At 45.9% G+C, this 18,910-nt stretch overlaps 1 protein-coding gene across 1 annotated transcript in view; it reads left to right on the plus strand.

The window, feature by feature from the left end:
- Positions 1-18,910, plus strand: part of ADAMTS9 (ADAM metallopeptidase with thrombospondin type 1 motif, 9) — an 88,936-nt gene that overhangs the window by 16,109 nt on the left and 53,917 nt on the right. The window contains exons 4-12 of the mRNA XM_009883624.1: positions 3,477-3,763; positions 4,723-4,806; positions 4,909-5,030; positions 5,441-5,481; positions 5,603-5,708; positions 7,600-7,746; positions 8,559-8,700; positions 8,911-9,015; positions 14,009-14,154. Of these exons, the coding sequence (XP_009881926.1) occupies positions 3,477-3,763; positions 4,723-4,806; positions 4,909-5,030; positions 5,441-5,481; positions 5,603-5,708; positions 7,600-7,746; positions 8,559-8,700; positions 8,911-9,015; positions 14,009-14,154 (1,180 nt within the window). The remainder of the gene's footprint in view (positions 1-3,476; positions 3,764-4,722; positions 4,807-4,908; positions 5,031-5,440; positions 5,482-5,602; positions 5,709-7,599; positions 7,747-8,558; positions 8,701-8,910; positions 9,016-14,008; positions 14,155-18,910) is intronic.

Below are 18,910 nucleotides of genomic sequence, written 5' to 3' on the forward strand. Positions count from 1 at the left end.
GGGCCTGAGTCTCCCCTGCTCTCTCCCTTGGGATAGATCCAAAGTCCATTAATCGACAGGAATCATCCATAAATCAGCTCAATGGGCTCTGGGTTGAGGCTTCTTGTGCAAACTAAAATAAATGGCACGGATGGGAAGACACCATCGGGAGGGAATATCCCTGTCACAGGATTGGGTCTCCTTTTTAAGTCGCACATAACAAAGAAGAAACCAAGCGGGGAAAAAAAATGAGTATACACCTCAAGGTCTGTCTAAAGACAGTGCAAACACTGTCTTAGTAAAGCAAGCAGTAGAATGGACATTTTTCCAGCAGCCTTTTAGCCACCTCTTAAATTAATATTAACTGTTGTGTCAGTGCATGGGCTCTCCTGGTACTTGAATTATTGATCTGGGGTTTGTGTGGTTTGAAAGTTTTTGTCTACTCATTGGGGTTTGGTTTTTTCTGCAAATTAAAGAAAATGTTTTGTTACTCAAATCTATCCAATTACTGCCGTGTGTAGGTAGATGTTTTTCAGGTCATTTGCAACGAGTGAGAGCTTGCCAAGCAAACCATTTTCCTTACTGATTTTTGTTAGTGTATTAACATGATAGGAGGAGAAAAAAAAAAAGGCAAAACCAGGTGGAAAAATACCAGACCCTTTTTTGGTGTTGTGTGTGGCAGTAGGAAGCTGTTGCTGTAAAATTGCAGTTTTCTTGTGTAATGGGAGAGATTTTTCACTTCTGCTTGATTAAACGGCAGTACGCTGCGCCATTCAGTCAGAGCGTTTCTGTTGCGTCCGTCGTAACGGAGCAAGCGAGATATCAGCAGCATCAGGCACAGGGAGTACCGGCAGTCCCTGTGTGCAACTTCCCTTAACGCCGGTGGGGGTTTTATGGATGGGTTGAGAGCGGGGCACTGCCATTAGCATTTAATTTTTTACAGGTGCATGTGCGCCATCTCTGAGTGTAGTTAGACGCGAGAACGATGGGCGAAGATAACAGTTCGCTACTATCAAAGTCCGGGACTGGCTTTACATGCAATGCATCCCCGCTCTCTTTTGTGTGGTTTTACAGTAACTAGGCTGGCAAACATACTATATGCCACTTGTCCAAATAGCATGCAGTAATTGTTGGAGTGACTTCATACCTGGAAAAAAAATATTGGTTTTTGAAGGGATGATGCGGCTGACTTAGTTTCTGTGCTGAACTGGGGAAGAACACCGATACTGTACCGACACTTGGCAGTGTTAGGTTAATGATTGGATTCGATGATCTTAAGGGTCTTTTCCAACCTAAATGATTCTGTGACACCGTGCCAGATCTCTGCAACAGAAAGGAAGGTAGTTTTTCTTTTGTGCTGGGTGTACCTGGCTGTGTTTGGCTCTGCTTCTCCTGTGTGGTGGGTCAGGTCGGGGCTCTCCAAACCAGACCTGGTGTTTCGTGTGGACCTCTCTGTTTTTTGCGTGGTATTTTTTTTTTGGAGCGTGTGACGATGCTGGCTGCAGGATTTCAGTGCAAGCCTGGTGAATGCCAATTAACTTCTTTGAAACATCTCCTGTATAAGAGTTGCCCCTTCAAAGAATCCTTTGCGTTTCCTCCTCCTTTTGCCATCTAACCTCCCTCTGAGGGTGGCTGAAGGAGAAGACGCCTGAGCCCCGTGGTCCTGTTTGGGGCTTTGCAGAGCCGTGGCGGTGGATGGTGCAGAGCTCTGCCTTCATGCTGCAGCCTTGCCTTCAGCCCCATTCGAGCCCTGTTGAGCATCTCCCCATCCTTAACGCGTTTTTCCTTGAGCACCTGCTTCTCATGGAAGTTAGTTATTTGAAAAGGAGATTTAAGTGACTGGCTGAGGGGGCAGAGAGGAGGGAAACTGGCTGAAGGGCTGAGGTTAGCACTTTCTCCTCCATCTGGTCTTCCTCTCACCTTTAAGTTATTTGTATGCATAGTTGGCTTCCCGCGCTGATTGGCACCGAACGAGTCGGGATAATGTCACAGTTGCCCACGAAGCGGTGCCAGCATGAGAGCACAACCTTGCCAACACAAGGGCATTGATTAGTGCAGAGGAACTAGGGCAATCCAATTATAACCACAAATGCCATTGGCTTTCTCGAATTCTTACTCAAATAACTGCGGAGTCTCTGCTGTATTAAGGTGGTCTGGACTATATCAAGAAAGGGGAATTCGCAGGACTTAGGTAGTGCAGAGTAAACAGAATTTAATTCTTAAATACTACATTGCTACTTACACACAGGGCAAAAAAATAGCATTTCTCAGATGGGTAGAAGGTGGCCAAACCCCTTTGCCTGTCTTGATATTAGAAAATGTATTTTATATTTCTTTTTTTGGAAATGATTACAAAATATCCTAAAAGGAAACTACACAGGAAAAATAGCTAAGAAGTTTCCTATCTTTTCAATCTTGTTTGAGCATTGAATATTCCTTTGTTCCCTAATATTATGCTTCCTCTAACCTACTCAGTAGGTCAGATAAGGAAACATGATATTTTTCACCACCACCACGAAATTAAACGAAAGCTACAAAGAGCGTGAGGGTTGTAGCCTGGAGTCTTAGATGAGTAGTTCAGATCTGGCTTTATATTAAATGCAGAAGCGAACAGTCTCTCATGGATGAATCACATTCAATTAGCTACTTCCTATGATGAACTGATTAAAAATTAAGTGGCATCAAATAAGACTGATTTTGCTCTTACGTTTAAATAATGCTATAATTACATACTAATCAGATGGTAAATCTTAATTGTACACGTTCCATATGTTTTATTTGCCTGTTCTCCCTCTTCACTTTGTCGTCTTTGTATCAGCATGGAGTATATTTTCAGGCTGCTTTTATGTTTGGCCTAATTGAATATCAAAAGCAGTATATGTGAAACTTCCTGAATTCTATTCTTTAGCCAGTGGCAGCTGTGCTATTAGATGACCTTTACCATTCCCGTAGCACAGAATAATAAAGGGAGGGGGGGAATTGAAGCCCAGCCATGTTATTGTTAGAGACAGAAATAAATCATATATAATTGCTTCGCTATGAAGGCCAAATTCTGCCGTCCTTCATGCCTGAGTTAGAAATACAGGATTTGGACCTTTGTTTCCTGTGGTTTCCTGGCCACCTTGGACGTGCCCAGAATCCGCACGCTGCTGCTGCGGTGGCTAATTACCATCACCGGGCTCACATCGAGTTAAACGGAACTGCAGCCCAGGCTCCATCCCTCCTGCGCGGGCAAGGAGACGGCTCTGCTGCAGGAAAGCCTTTACGTGAATGTCCGCCTTTTAAGCGCCATTGGATTCCGTAAGATTGCTTTAAAAATTAAGAAAAGCCTTAGGTTTTGGATTACATGGTGGGCTTCCATGTTTTGGTTAGCTGTTTGGAGCAAGCCTGCTACCTCTTGGTTGAAGCAAATAGGTATTTTGACATAACATGCATGTGGTATTAACTCTATTCACTCCAGAATGTACTTTATGTTTTTGTCTGCTTTTTAATTGCAGATCACGAACACAGTCACAAAAAGAACAAGCGGAAACACTGGAGAAGACAGTGGGCAGAAAGCAGCATATTGTCTGACATGGAGATGTTAAAACACAGCCTGGAAGTGAATTCGTTTTCTGCGGATAGCAACAAGACTGGGAACATGAGTGAAAAGAAGAGCCACAGAAGAACAAAGCGGTTTCTTTCCTACCCTCGGTTTGTGGAAGTGATGGTGGTGGCTGACAGCAGGATGGTTGCCTACCATGGCGCTAATTTACAGCACTATGTCTTAACGTTAATGTCAATAGTGAGTATTCAACTACTAGGAGTAGACTCATCCATGAATCATTTTCTAGCGGTCACAGTGTCTCTGCTGTTGCACCCTTATGCAGTATCCTCAGTTTGGCTCGGCCAGGCATGGAGATAATGGTGGCGTTAGAGTAAAACTTGATAAAACTTGGCTGGGGAACATCGGTTGGATTCTTCCACCTTCCCAGACCCATCACTTTTCCTGACCCTTCCCACACCTCTTCCATCTAACCTTTGAAACCCCAGGCAGCACAAGGAGTGTCACTGCCCTTTTAGTCCGTGTGCTGTACTCTTCTTTTTCTTTACGTCCATGTGAAATAGCAGCTGAATTAAAAAGGTCCTTTGGGGACTGCGCCTTCCAAGGGACTGATGCCTACTGGTTATGCAGTTGCACGACTTCCCTTGCTGTTGCAAGGAGGAGGAGCCTGTGGTCACCTTGATCCTTAGCATCTTGCTAGGGTTGGCTTTCCAAGCATTTTAGTAGCTACTGGTACTAGGATGCAGTAGTGCAGTCCCCAGACAGGCAGCTCTGTGGATGCCTAGTGACTGGAAGTGAGCATCCAGCGTAGTTGTGTCACTGGAGGGATTTTCATCCTATTTAAGGGCAAATGTGCAGGTCTAAAAATGTCCACGTCAAAATGAGGCACTTGAGAGAATAAGTTGCTTTTGACGGTCTTGGTCGGTGGTCATTGTATCTCAGAGCAGAATGATCCTGTAATTTGGTGAAACGTGTGTTAAAGCAAAAGGAAGTGTTGGTTTTCTGCGACAGCAGCAGTTTGGTTTCATTCTAAAATTGTGCTTCTGGCAGGAGGTCTCTCCAAGTAGCATCAGAGCACTGTGTGGGCAGAAGAGTGGCTCAGGAGAAACAGTTGCAAAATGGAAACCATGCGTGTGTTGCCTTAATTGGTTTTTTCCTTCAACGTTAGCAATAATTCTGAATATTTCTTTCTGAACCAGGTGGCTTCTATCTACAAAGACCCAAGCATTGGAAATTTAATTAATATCGTTATTGTGAAATTGGTCGTGATACATAATGAACAGGTAATGGAAGTGGTTTTCTTCTCCTTCTGTTTGACACTGGCGTTTGTAGTGAGCATTGCAATGAATAATTAAAATACCTGCTTTCTCTGTGTCGCTTATTAGGATGGTCCTGCAATATCTTACAATGCCCAGACAACGTTAAAAAACTTTTGCCAGTGGCAGCAATCCCAGAACCACCCTGAAGGAAGTCACCTTCAACACGATACAGCCGTGCTCGTTACCAGGTATGGTGAATATTCTCATGAGAGCTGTAGCCGGTCATGTGTCAGAGGCTGTGAGCACGTCATGTACACAGCTATGGGAAACATTTGGGTTTTGATGTGGGTGTAATGACATTTGCAATTGTGGGAGCAGTGTAACTGTGAGCAGAACTGGGATAATGTTTCCACCATACCAGTAGATGACTTTGAGAGGTTCAGGACTGTGCAAGGTCTGCCCGTGGGTTCAACATAAGATGAAAATCTCTGGCTGTGGTAGGGAGTTGGTTCAGACCCCGACTGGACCATGTGGCCAGCCAGCGTGAGAACATCTGGTGGAGGACCAAGAATTGCTTTTGGATGTTGTTATTATTGTGCTTGTGCCATAACTCACTGCTGCATTGAAAATTAATGTGTCAGGTCTGTTCTGCTTTCAGACAGGATATTTGTAGAGCGCACGACAAATGTGATACTCTGGGTAAGGAAAACCTTTTCTTTGTCTTTTAATAACTTTTTTGTGTAGTGACGATGTTAGTTGCCTGGGCTGAACCGTGGGCAACATTTCTTTTTCTATCATAACTCTCTCTGTTCTCTCCTAGGTCTGGCAGAGCTGGGCACAGTCTGTGACCCGTACAGGAGCTGTTCAATTAGTGAAGATAACGGACTGAGCACTGCTTTCACAATAGCACATGAACTTGGCCATGTGTATGTTTTATGTAAATACATTTACATTTAAATAACCCAAGATTTATGCTAGCTAGGGCTTGCCAGCCAGACTAGGGCTTGGTACCTGCTGAACCTAATTATTTGAGAGGAGATAAATATACTTGTGTAGAAGATGCACCACCAAGGAAGATTAGGTTGTGGTGTGACTCCGGGAGGCGGTGGGGTGCTCCAGAGCCCATCTGAGAGCAGTAAAAACAGCAGACCCACGTTTTGGGGAGGGTGAATGACAGAGTACCCCAAGCAGCACTTAAGCAAAGGAGGAGAGTTAACAAAACGTCCTTTATTACTGCATCTTCTCACATCTGCATGTGGATGTCAGCAGGATCTGCCCCAGCAGACTCGGCCAAGCCACTGGGACTAGCCCAGTTTTTGGCCTGGGCTGGGAGGTTCTGGGTGCCTCGGGGAGGACCAGGGTGAGGGGCACGGGCATGTCTCACCTGGCCATAGTGTCTCCTCCAAGAGCAGGTCCTCAGCCTGCTGTGGCTCGTCCAGTGCCATGCGTGGTGCTGCCGAAGGAAGGAATATACCCAGGGTGTCTGGCAAGTGGTCAGGATGTGTAAGTGAGCCTGACCCACCTCCTGAACCGTTTCACAAAGGAAAATCTCGTGCTGCTGGACATCCCCAGAAGAGATGCTGTCATTCAAGATGCACCTCCTCCAGTGGAAATTTCTTCTAACTGATTTTGACTTTTTTTCAGAGTGGTGGTGAGAAAAATCGTCTTAGGTCACACAGTCCTTTACTCACTGGCTCAGTCCCAAACCACCTCACTCCTGGTTTGCAGTGGAGGTCCTTAGGTGTGGGATGGATGAATACACGGGAACAGATCTCTCAAAAACTCCCTTTTTTTTGCACAGAGAGCTGGCTGTGAGATGCTCTATTTTTAACCACAGCAGTATTTATTTAAATAAGATTTCCTGAGAGAAAGTCCCCGAAGGTTTGGTGTTCCCCACCCCTAACCTGTGGCTAATTCCGTGGCTAATGGTGCTGCAGATCTGCCGGGGGGTTTAGAGGAGATCCCGAGCAGGAAACACCTCTTTGCTCTTTTACAGGGAGCCGAGTGAAAGGGTGGTTCATTGGAGGTAATCTTAATGGGATATAAACTCCCCAGTCTTCGAACGCAGGATCACACCGGGTCATTTCCCCTTCTCCACTTCAAACGGCAAAGCGCTTTAAGCCACTCTGTCTCCGTTAGCGTATTTGCCGCATTCTTCAATATGTCATGTGCTGCAAACTTCGCGTGGGTTTCTGCTGATATTGATGCTTGATGGCATTTTGTAAACCTGCCATGTAAAGTATAGAAGCCAAGTCTGTCCCCGGTGCAGCCCTATTTAGGCAACAGCGTGAAGGATCAGGGTGGCATTAGAAGACATTTTGCAGCCGGCGTAGGGTGCTGCCGGTGTACGCAAGGGACTTCAGGCACTGGTGGTCGGTGAGCTCGAGTCATTCTTCTCCTTCAGAAACTTGGCTCTTTGGCTCAATTCCGTTTTTACGAAGGTGGGGCCGGACTCCAGCCTGCCCGCAGGATCGTAACCATCAGCTGCAAAGGAAACTGCAGCTGAAATTGCATCTTACTCCAGGCTCCCTCAAGGACTTGTCTGGCTAAATACATGCAGTCGTGGTGTGGACAGCTTACCAGGGTGCTGCGCGGCTTTTTGCAGACAAGTGCTAGGAACCCAGTTTGAGCAATGCTTGTTGACACTCATGAATATGTGCATATTAATACTTTTATTCTGTAATATCTGTCAGTAGCATATCTAGGAAAAATTCTTGGGTTTGCTTCCCTTTAGTTCACACTGTTGCTCTTGCTGTGCTAAATACTTGACATTTGCCACTTAACTGACTGTGCTTTTTGCTGTTGTGTTTCTCTTAGATTTAACATGCCACATGATGACAATCATAAGTGCAAAGAAGACGGAGGTAAAAATCAACAGCATGTCATGGCGCCAACGCTGAACTTCTACACCAATCCCTGGATGTGGTCAAAATGCAGTAGAAAATACATCACCGAATTTCTGGAGTAAGGCCTTGCATATGCATGTGTTAGGCTGTTTTTACACGTCCATGCATCCCACGGGGTTCATCAGTGAATGTGAAATCCTAGCGTGCAGTGTTTGGAGGAAATGGGAGGGATTTGTGTGTGCACGCATCCCTCAGTCTCGTGATAAGCTGGCAAGGACCGGCTTCTCTATGGGGAAGAATAAGTCTTCCCCCATGGATATTGCTTTTAAGGAATGCGTGTTCTCCTCTGAACCTGAAGAGTGAGTTTTTCAAGCCCTGTGGCCCAGATGCGGAGCCGTGATTTAGGAGGCAGATTGAATCTGCCTTTCTGCTCCACAGGTCAAGATAAAGCCCTGCACTAGTCCATGGTGGGAACACTCTTCCAGGAGCCCATGGGTCAGTTTGATATACAGAGATCACCCGTTTTGCCGTGATGCCTTCCCATGTATTGTGATGGGGAGCAGAACGAGAGCCACGATGGTGTCCTGGCAAATCCAGAAGCTCCGTCCCCCTCTGCTTCTGCTAATCGATGATTTTCTTTCTAAATATATACCAGCGCTTATTCAGCAACTAAATGCAGGTTGCGCATGCTCAGAAGTGCTTTTGCCAGGGTAGCTGACTGCACGGTGGTGGACGGTCGTTAGCACAGCACCAGGGTGGTGGTGAATGGGTAACGCACCCTCCTGCGCTTGGATCTGCAGTAGCTGCTCTAGTGCTTGTTAATATGGCAACTGTGGTGCACGTCTGTCCTAAGGCTGGCTCAGGTAAACACCAATGGGTTCTAGTTGCATCACCCCCTGTTTAACACCATTTCTCTGCTTTGCGTTGTAGCACTGGTTATGGGGAGTGTTTGCTTGATGAACCTTCATCAAGAACTTACACGTTGCCTCAGCAGCTCCCGGGCCTGATTTATGACGTCAACAAACAATGTGAGTTAATTTTTGGACCCGGATCTCAAGTGTGCCCGTATATGGTAAGTGAAATTCCACACCTTGGTTTTCTGCGTATTGCCATGGCAAATAAGGCCTCCTGGGGTTGGATGAATGGGAGGCTTGCAAGCCATCAAATTATTGTCAAGCTAATGATAAATCCTAAGGGGATAATTTCGTAAAGGCTCATCTATCTGGTAAGGCATGTGGCATATATTTATTTCATATTTTGATCTTTTCAATAACTTAAGCAGATGCAGTGTCGGCGACTTTGGTGTATTAACATCGACGGCGCACACAAGGGATGTCGTACCCAACACACACCTTGGGCTGATGGGACAGAGTGCGAGCCTGGAAAGGTCTGTAATACCTGGTGGTTCGTGCCTCGTAGCTGTGTTTCCCACGGCTCAGGCTAAGCGTATCAGTCAAAATCATCCCGTCCCAATGGGCAGTTGTGTGGGGCACAGCTTCTGACTGCAGGGGTGGCAGCCCAAAGCAGCTCTGTGTGTTTTAAGCCCTGTATGTGTGGGTCAACTCTGTGCCAGATAATGCGATTAAAATCAACTGCTTGGCGTAACGTTGTTTTAAAGCAGGTATTCCTTCTGGAGTGCTTATCTTTTTAAATTAATGCCCTTGAGTGAACTCTTGAGCAAAACTTTTGCAAAGCTTCCCCAGGCTTTTATTAGAAATTTCCTATGTGATGTGAGCAATTAGTAATTTTGTGTAACATAAACTTGCCAACTGGCTTCTCATCTTGACAACTTCAGAGTAAGATATAGAACTGGTTGACGTTTTCTATATGGAACAGTTTTGGCAGTAATTCATAGACACTTTAAATTTCCATGTGCAATGTTAGTTTCCAGCTAGCGTTGTGGTTTCTGGAATAAGTATTTGGTTTTAGTTGTCCAGATCTGGGGAAAAATAATTGAGAGGATTTTTATTTTTATTGAGATACTGGAGGTTTTGAAGAAAAATGCTAACCAGTTTTCATAATTTTTGTCTGAACAAAAATATTCTCCTCCTAGATCTAGTAAGAAAAGTGTGATGTTATTCTACAAGGTATAGCTTAAAAATTTGCTTTTCTGGCTGTTAATGATCAATAGTTAAAGTTCTCTTTAGAAAGAGTCAACATTTAATGCAGTGTCTTTCAAATATATTTTCATAAAAATATCTGGATTCTATTTTAGATATAATTTTCCATAAAGGCTTGGTAATTAATCTTTTGTTGCATATGTCTGAAAAGTCAATTGTTCAATGATGCTTGACTGATATCCTTCAAGACAATGGGCATAATGTATCAATTTGCCTTCCTTTCTTAGGGGAAAAGCACAGTCAACACCTTTGTTTTTATTGTTGAGAACGTGCATTAGAGATGTGCTTGGAAATCTATTCCTGTGCTATTCTTTGGAGCTAGCAGTGCACCAATATTTAATGTTTTTATGTAAAATCCTCCCTTTTCTGAGACTCAGGGTAAAGCTTAGGCATCTGTGGAGTCCCCTTGACGTGAGACCTTGTGTCTTCAACTTCTCCGTTTGTGAGCTTGGGGTCTGCTCACTGCTAGAAACTCGGAAATAACTGTTTTCTTGAAATCCAAGGAATCTGCGCTGCAATTTTGTTTTGACAAACCTGCCGTTACCCTTGGATATGGCCAGAGTGATGTGCAAACAACTGCAATTGAGCAGATTAGCACCTCCTCAGAGTTACCATGTCATCCAAGAGGCAGTGTCCAGCTGCATGGCTCTTGATAAAGACCGTGTAAGCAAAAACATTTCGGTTCACAAATTTAGCCAATTTGACAAGTTTAGACAAATTAGACAAGTGTGACCTGAACTTCTCAGCTGAGAGCAGATGGGCTCTTAAGAAAAGCTAATGCAGTCCACTCGTGTTCAGGCATTTGAATGTATTCTCACAAAAAAAGGCTTTACGGAGTAATTCTTGTGTCTGTTTGTCGGTCTAATTCGAGCTTAAGGTTTGGATCATTGTAAACTCTCTTCTCCTCAGTGTTTACTTGGGCTTGTGAAATGCTGAGGTGCGAGTCTGGAGTGCTTTTCATTGGAATAAATCACTATTTTGGTACTCTGCTGTGGCCAAGAGCCCCATCAAACTGCTGCTTGCTGACTAATGCCTTGCCTCGAGTCTGCATGTTTAAAGCCCGTGATATATGGGTTGGCAGATGGAGAAAATACCATGCCATTTTTTATGGAGATATCTTTGGAAACGAGGGAGCCTGAATAGCTAAGAAAAATCAGCTCGCTAAAATTACTGGGATGTAGATTTAACCAGGCTCTAAATTTATTCTTAAATCAAAGACGCTAAAACAACATGGGAGTATTAGCTTATGCATATTTTGCATGTGAGGACACTGAATTTGATATTGCTAAATCAAGTAATAAGCCCAGCCCAGAGTTTGGCCTTTGCTGGAAGAGCACCGGTCGTGATGGTTTACAGTGTTTCGCAGCACCAACGCATTGTCGGGTGGAAATAAATCACTGAAAGAAAACAGAGAGAGTTGTAAACTTGGGCCTCTCTCTCTTGTGGTTTTCAGGGTTGTTTAAAGAATGGTAAAAGAAGAGTAGAGGAATAGTAATCATTTCTGTCTCCTGCCATATGGCAGCAGGTAGCGTATATGTTATGCATGCATGAAGCTTCACAGCACTTGTCTGCCCCCTGCTAATCTATTCAGCCAAAGTCAGCCCAAGGATGGGAGCTGGATTTGGTGAATTATCTGGGACTCCAGTGGCAAGACAAAGGAAAGGAAAGTCTGTTGTAGCGTCTCCCGTCCCTGCCATTGCTCTCCTGCTCAACTGTGTGTCTAAGTTATTTTGAACTTGCTCCAGACAAAAACGCTTTTATTCTCTTCATTCTCTGATCTGTAAGCTCATAGGAAAGAGAATCCTGGCAGGCTTTTTAGTTTTTCTGTTGTAACTCAACATAGAAATTATTTTTAAAATACAAAAGGCACGAAGGTTGCACAGCCAGACTATTCACAGTGTGGTTCCAAGAAACACCATAGCGTTTCCATAAGATAATCTTGCTGTTTATTTAAAACAGCTGCTCTTTTTTTTTTTTTTTTCCTCCTTTTGATTTACCATCAAGTCCAAACCCCCAATTTTTAATAAAATCAAGGGATGTAGGTGATTTCCTGGTTAATTCTCAACCATTGGATGGGAGACATATAGGTCACGTCACGGTCTGTTAGCTGTGTACATTCACTAGTTAGCTATTCAGTCCTCTTCAATGGGTCAGAGGTGCCAAGCGTGACTCTAGTTATATATTTAGCTGTGAGCATCAACATTGCTGCGAAAAGTTCTCCACCGGGACAGAGCTGTTGGATTGGTGTTGTGTATTTTTGTACATTGACGAAAGCTGTCGGACCTCTTTGTACAGGACTGGCATAGGGGTCCCCCATCCTGCAGTTTTTCAAGCCTCAAAATGCCAAGAGGAGTTGTGCGTCATGAGGGTTTGTGCTGCAGCAAAGAAACGGGCATTTCAGCTTATTTTAGTCTTGTCCTTTACCGTAGCATATATTTTCCTGCCAGTTTCTCGTTGGGGAATCAAATCTTCGGAGGAAAACAAATCCAGGGCACGTGGCAGCCGAGAGACCATGCTCATAATAATAATAAATACTTAAATAATAATATCAATACTTAAAGGGAGGGCGCCAGGGGGATGGGAACAGTCTTTTTTCAGTGGTGCCCAGTGACAGGACAAGAGGTAACAGGCACAAATTTGAGCATAGGAAGTTCCATCAAAGATGAGGAGGGACTTCTTTACTCTGAGGGTGGCAGAGCAGTGGCACAGGCTGACAGAGAGGTGGTGGAGTCTCCCACTCTGGAGACATTCCAAACCCGCCTGGACGCCGTCCTGTGCAACTGCTGTAGGTGACCCTGCTCTGGCAGGGGGAATGGACTAGATGATCTCCAGAGGTCCCTTCCAACCCTGACCAGTCTGTGATTTATCTCTGAGCAAACACCACATTTAGGGCCCAAGCTATGAGTTGTTCAGCCGCCCTGCAAACCATGCCTGTAGGCAAGCGCACCTGAGATCAGCGTTCTTCAGCAGCAAAGCAATGTGACAAGTTGGCAATCGTGGGCAAAAGGTGTTCAACGTGCTGCAGAGCCCAGTGTCCTGTGGGCTGGATGTACAACCCCCATGATAAGCTTGATTTTGCTGTTTTCCTAGGTAGCTTTCTCCCAGGTGGTTCATAAGGATGTCTAAAAAGGGGGGTGAGCTTATGGTGAGCGTGTCTTGATACAACCTTATTCCGCTGTTAGTGAAAAAGTTGGAAAAATGTGGCACGTCAGTAAATTTGACCCCATTCCCATAAATATTGTCCGGTGTTTCCCGGCCTGAACAGCATCTAGTGCAGAGAAATATTGCAAGGGAATGTTTTAATGATGCACTATATGTTTTCTTCTTTTAAGTCTGTAACCTCTTCTAATCTGTGAGCAATCAGCAATGTTTGGGCTTCCTATAATTGCAAAGATTTAGGTATCCGCCAGCAGATGAGCACGTCTCTGGGTTTAAAGCGAGCACTGTTCAGTGGGAGGGAAGCCCCGCTCTCACGGGTCGGGGGGACACTTCTCCATCCACGCTGGTGGGGCCAGAAGGTGACCGTCCCCTACATCTCACCTCTCCAGAAGTCTGTGTAGTCAAACTAGCAAACACACCGCAAAGGGACACAATTTATACCATAAAAATGGGGGATGGAGGCTTGCCAAGATAATTTAAACCATTTTTCCAAACAAGAGAAAACAAGAGTTATAGCTGGAAAGCAAAAGTGTAGACCAGGCCTTGGCAAATCCTGTGTTATGGCTGAGTGGAAAAAGAAATACTTTGGATTGAGGAATTAATTTTTCTGTTTTGTTTGCCCTTTGGTTTTGGAAGTTTCCTTTCCCCCTTCTGTTCTTAGGCTTTGTACAGCTGTGGGGAGGTTTGAGTTTTCCCTGGTGTTTTTCCCTACTGTCTGTCTCTGGCGTGGTGCGGTTCCTGCTGCTCTCCAGGAAATCAGATAAGCAGCTTTTTGAAAAGGCAGCGCCGCGAGCGTTGCCGTGCTGTTTGGCACCAGTAAACAGGGGATATTCAGTGGTTGCTGTCATCCTCAGCCTTTTTCCTGTAAATCACTCCCATGGACTCTGCAGCTTCTTCATTTGAGGGTATATAGAGAAAAAAATATGGGGGTGACAGACAAAAAGCAAAGAAGTTAAAGTTCATTTGATTGTAAAATCCTTGTTGCATCTGGTGAATGGTTGAGAAATGAGTGAGTACGAGTGTTGGCATCCAGACTGGTCGCTGGCGGTGGGCTCGTCATGCAAAAGCAATGCAAACCCACCTTTTCCATCTCTCACGCAGCACTGCCGGTTTGGGATGTGCGTGCCCAAAGAGCGAGAGGCGCCGGTGATAGATGGAGCGTGGGGAACGTGGAGCCCTTTCGGCACCTGCTCGAGAACCTGCGGCGGCGGCATAAAAACGGCGATACGAGAGTGCAACAGGCCCGAGTAAGTGCACGGAGGGGAAGCTGCTGGTGGGTGACATGGGGAAAAGCAGCTGGGTTGCCCAAAGGGGCTGAAATCCCCTTTGGCTGTCCCCAGCCCGTGGACGTCCCGGGGACCGGTGGCTTTGCCCGACATGGATGAGGCAGCACAGGGCCCCAGGAGGAGGTGGTCACAGGTTTGGTTTGTGGGTAAAGTGCACTAAAAAGGGATCCCTTCAACAGAGAGAGAAGGAAAAAGCCAATATCTGCATGGGTTTATTGCCCCCTGTTTTCCTTGGGGGGGCACAGCTGGGGTCCCACTTCCAAAGGTGTTTTTCTTCCTCCAAATCTGTGGGTCAGAAAGGAGGGAGAAGGGAAGGAGCCATGTTTTTCTCTATTTATCACCATTTTCCCCCTGCTTTGGCTCCTTTTGCAGTTATTCCTACAGGCCAGATCATTTATACAGTTTTCTACCGTCTAACTCCTGCTTTGGCTGGTTTTTCAGCTTTTGGCTGCTTTTGCAGCTGATCCTTTATACAGTTGCATGTCAGCTGGTGCAGACTAGCCAAACCTCAGCAGAAATCTGTGCCCTATTAAAAAGTGGCACTCAGAAATGTTTGCCGTCAGCCTGGAATGCAAAATCCTGCACCCTTTGAAATGGCAGGGAATTTTGCCGTGGGCTTTAAGGAGATGAATGTGTGGCTGGCAAAATATTAGTAATAGGTTGAGCAACTGGTATGAAAACAGCCTGTTTACGTAAATTGTGAACTGTGCTGGTTTGTGTTTAACTGCCTCCTTTCAGCCCACGAGAGCAAGAAGGGGTGGGCGGGATGCTTTCCCAGCTCTCATTTGGGACTGGGACATGGAGAGGAGAGGGGTGTGCGGAGCTCCTTGGACCAAGGGGTCTTAAAAACATGGAGCAGGCTCATTCCACTGTCTCGTCATTGGTGTTGGATGGCTTATTGCCAAGGAAATTGCCATTAGTGATGCACCAGTGACAGTTTCATCACTGCTAATGGGAGCAGGGAGACTTTGTACCTGCGGCAGCGGCGGTGAAGTGACAGGAGAGGCTGGCTCAGCACGGCCGGGCAAGCGTCGAAAGGGAAGAGAAGGGTTGAGGCTAAGGGAGTCAGACACCAGCACGTTAATTAAAATGATGCTGAGAAACACACAAGCGCAAAGGAGTTCTCGTCTCACTGTGCTGAGTCAGCACACGCCATATGGTCTTCCGGTAGCCATGGAGACACAAAAATAAAACGTCTTTCCACACGCAAAAATAGCCGTGCTACTGAACCTTAGGATGCTGTCAGTGAGAAGTATCCCCGTCTTCTGGAGAGGCACCTGTTTGGACTGATAGCTTTTTTGTGATAGAAAATCTCCTTTGTCCTAAAGGCTAGTCAAGGGATTTTAAATTCCATCTTCTCTTACAGCTTGCATTCTGTATCTTGGTGTTTTGTCAGGCGTATTGCTTTGGCTGGGCTTTGCAAAAGCACCTAAATACGCTAGGCACCAAGCTGCCTGTGAAATCCCCTGCCTTTATCATTAGCAGTGGTTATTTTCCAGGCCCCTTTTTGAGAGCCATGTAGCTGGCGTTGGCCTCTTCCACAGCCCCTCGTGAAGTCTCCGCAGGGAGTCGTCTGTGCGAGCACCAGCCACAGAGCTTCACTCCGCCTCTGTTGTTTTGTCCCCATAACTTGACATCGTAGCGCGAGCTCCTGCCATCTGCGTCCCTGTAATTGTGGGGCTGCTAAAACGATGCGAGTGGACGAGACGCCGCTGGGTCCTCTTCTGCCTCTCCCACTTTCCAAAGTACTTCAAAAATACACAGACTAGGTGTAGTCTCTGTTTCTCCTCTGTCCTAGAAGGCAGCAAAACCAACCCAGATACCTTGAGTAACATCTGAAATAGTTTTCATTGTCTTTTATATTCAAAGACAGTTTAGCTTATTAAGATTATTTTAATTTTTTTTGTGTGCATGAAGATCTGGGGTGGTATCTTGCTAATAAAATATTATGTTAAATCTGGCATTGAAAATGAACCCCCTCTGCCACAGCACAGAAAATACTTCTGCAGCTCCTGCCTCTGTTTGTAATGTGCTCTGACACCTACATGGATGAGTATCTTGCAGGGCTGTAGGAAGCCGTAAGCCTCTGAAATGGCAGCAGACTGTGTTTTGACATACGCTGAAGGAATGTATTAGCTAACCAGACCAGACCCTTCCCACCAAGACTGCCCACTTGGGAATTCGAGGCTGGCTGGTACAGACAAAGCCCCCGGCTGCCGCGCGTCACGTAGAGGGTCTGTGGTGCAAGCCCTGGTTTTCAAAGCAAGGCGTAGCTGCGGCATTATGGGGGAAAGGCATATTTCATAAGGTGTTGATACCAGGAGCCCTGTTTTCAGGAATGGCTTTCTGGATGGGGCAGTGTTATCTCTGGATGCGAGACAGATCGCTTCTACGTTTTAGTCCATCACAAAAGTATCCACCTGTGCTGAAAGCTGTCTGAGCTTGACACGTAAACACATCTGTAGATAACTGTGCTGGCCACTGGCAGCAAACATACCGATTCCCGGTCCCGGGGCTTCCCGGGATGCTGCGAAGGAGATCTCACACTGATCTGCGCACGCTAGAGCATCACAGATTTTTTCTGCGGTCGTTGCATGAGCACAGACACATAGGCAGACATGCAGATGGACACACGTGCCCCGCGGTTGGTCTCCAGGGTCCTTTCGTTGCGGCAGCCCAGGGAACAGCAGCACGGGGCTGAGCAGATGCAAAGCACCCCCAAAACAGCGATTCTCAGCGAGGTGCCTGTACCTGGTGCTCCTGGAGCGCTGAGAGTTGGGCGCTGCCTTAGGGTCTGCAAGTGAAAACATTCAAGGTTAGTGATTGCAGATGATGCATTAAGCCTTTTATATTTAAGACCTGTTGGGGTGGGAGCGGGGATAAGACCCCCAGGGCTGTCTGCTGTGTCCTGAGAGTTTCTGACATTGCTGGGAGGAATGCAGCGAAGCCGGGGTGTGCACAGGAGCTCCGAAGGGGAATTATGCTATGTTGAAAGCGGGTCCACACCAGCCATTAGTTGATCAAATAGATGATTTGGAGAGAAGGGAAATCGAGAGACAAGGAGGTTTCTATGCGTGCACTGCATTCCCTTCTGTCCCTGCAGTACATCATTGATGATTATCCATAAATATATTACGTAGTATGAAGTATCCCGTATTTCTTGGTGACACTGAAAATCGATGTTATATGAGGCTGACTTATTTTTCAGGGTCAGCTCTTTCTGTTTACTCAGACTCCGTGCAAAGCAATGCTGGTTTAAAAACACCCTAAAACTGTCAGGGTGGTTTGGGACTGTTTTGAAATGACAGAAGTGTAAGCGTGCTTCAGCCCCAAACACTGGCTGCAGGGAGATTTACTGCCACAGTTACAAGGCTGACAGTTTGCAACACTATGGCAAGTTTTAGCATCCCTCAGTTTGCGGTGTGTCCATGTGTTCAATGTCATCTCAATCTCACGGGTCATGTCTAGAGAAAAGGAAACTGTACAGTAGCTTGGGATCTTTGGATTTTGTTAGCCGTAACCTTTTTTTATTAAAAAAAAAAAAAAAAAAGGCTTCTGCTTGTTCTTCTTAACTAACTTAATATTTAAAAGTCTAATTTTCATGAAACATTTATATTGGAAGCAATGTGGTTACCATAGAAATGTTGTCATTGCCTTTTTTTTAAAAGAAATGCCCTGTTAGAGGTTTGCGTAATTTAGAGCCTTTGTCAAACTGTGGCGGCCCTGCTGTGGTATAAATGCTTTCAAAGTGAAAATGGTGACTCCTGTTAACTCCCCCGGGAATCATTCCGGCTCACTCAGGTCTGGAGTGTGCTGCTGCCGCAGCTAAGAAGTTTCCCCCTGTGCTGTGTGGTGAGATGGTCAAGATGTGCCTTTGTAGCTGAAGGTAGATAATGTGCCCTCGTGGGAATAGTCTGCGGGAAGGGCTCCGGTGGTGGGAAACCCCCAGAAATCACTGTTGTGGCTGCGAGGAGTGCACGGTGCATCCCCAGGGGCTGCTGCACTGGGTTAGCTCTGGAGTGTAATCAGTTAAACGAATTCAAATTGTTTGTCATACCAAAGTGGAGAAGAGACTAAGTCGGTAGCAACCAGGTTTAGGCTTGCTGCATTAGTAACTGGTGTAAAATCAGTCTGTAAACAAGAATCTGCACTGGGCGCTGTGTGGTTGCTTGGGCTTTTTATCACTGGTACTTGCTTAATTGCAAGCACCAGAAACCTTTGCAAGTGAGACATGTTTAGTTTCCAGATGGCATGTGAGAGCTGCCCTCGGAGCAGGTAGAGCTGATGTTACCGACTATCTCTCCAGGTTGCGCCTAAAGACAAATCATACCCCTCGGCATTTAGGGTAGGACTTGAGGGGTCTGCACTGTGGCAGTGCGTGTCTCAGTGCGGAGAGGATGCTGGCAGGAAAAATCCCGTGTGTGTAGCTGCTGGTGGTGCTCTGCGTCTTGCTCCCGGCTGCTGGAGGAGGCAAATCCTTCTGTCAAACCCGGGAGCATCCCTAGTTTGGTGTGCTGATGGGGTGGTGGGAAGCCTGCCTGCCCTTCCCTGCTTTGCAGGTAATCTTTTGGCAAGTGCAAGCTGCTCTGTGCCTCTGTCTCCCCCCGCTTATTTCACAGGAACTCCGCTACTTGAGTCACAAAGTAGGTTTCAAATGTAAGAGTGAAAAATTGTTATTTGTGGGAGCAAAAGCACTGCTGGGCTTCCTAGGTGGCTG

Source organism: Charadrius vociferus, unplaced genomic scaffold (assembly GCF_000708025.1).
Source record: "Charadrius vociferus isolate BGI_N301 unplaced genomic scaffold, ASM70802v2 scaffold324, whole genome shotgun sequence".
Classification (NCBI taxonomy): Eukaryota; Metazoa; Chordata; class Aves; order Charadriiformes; family Charadriidae; genus Charadrius; species Charadrius vociferus.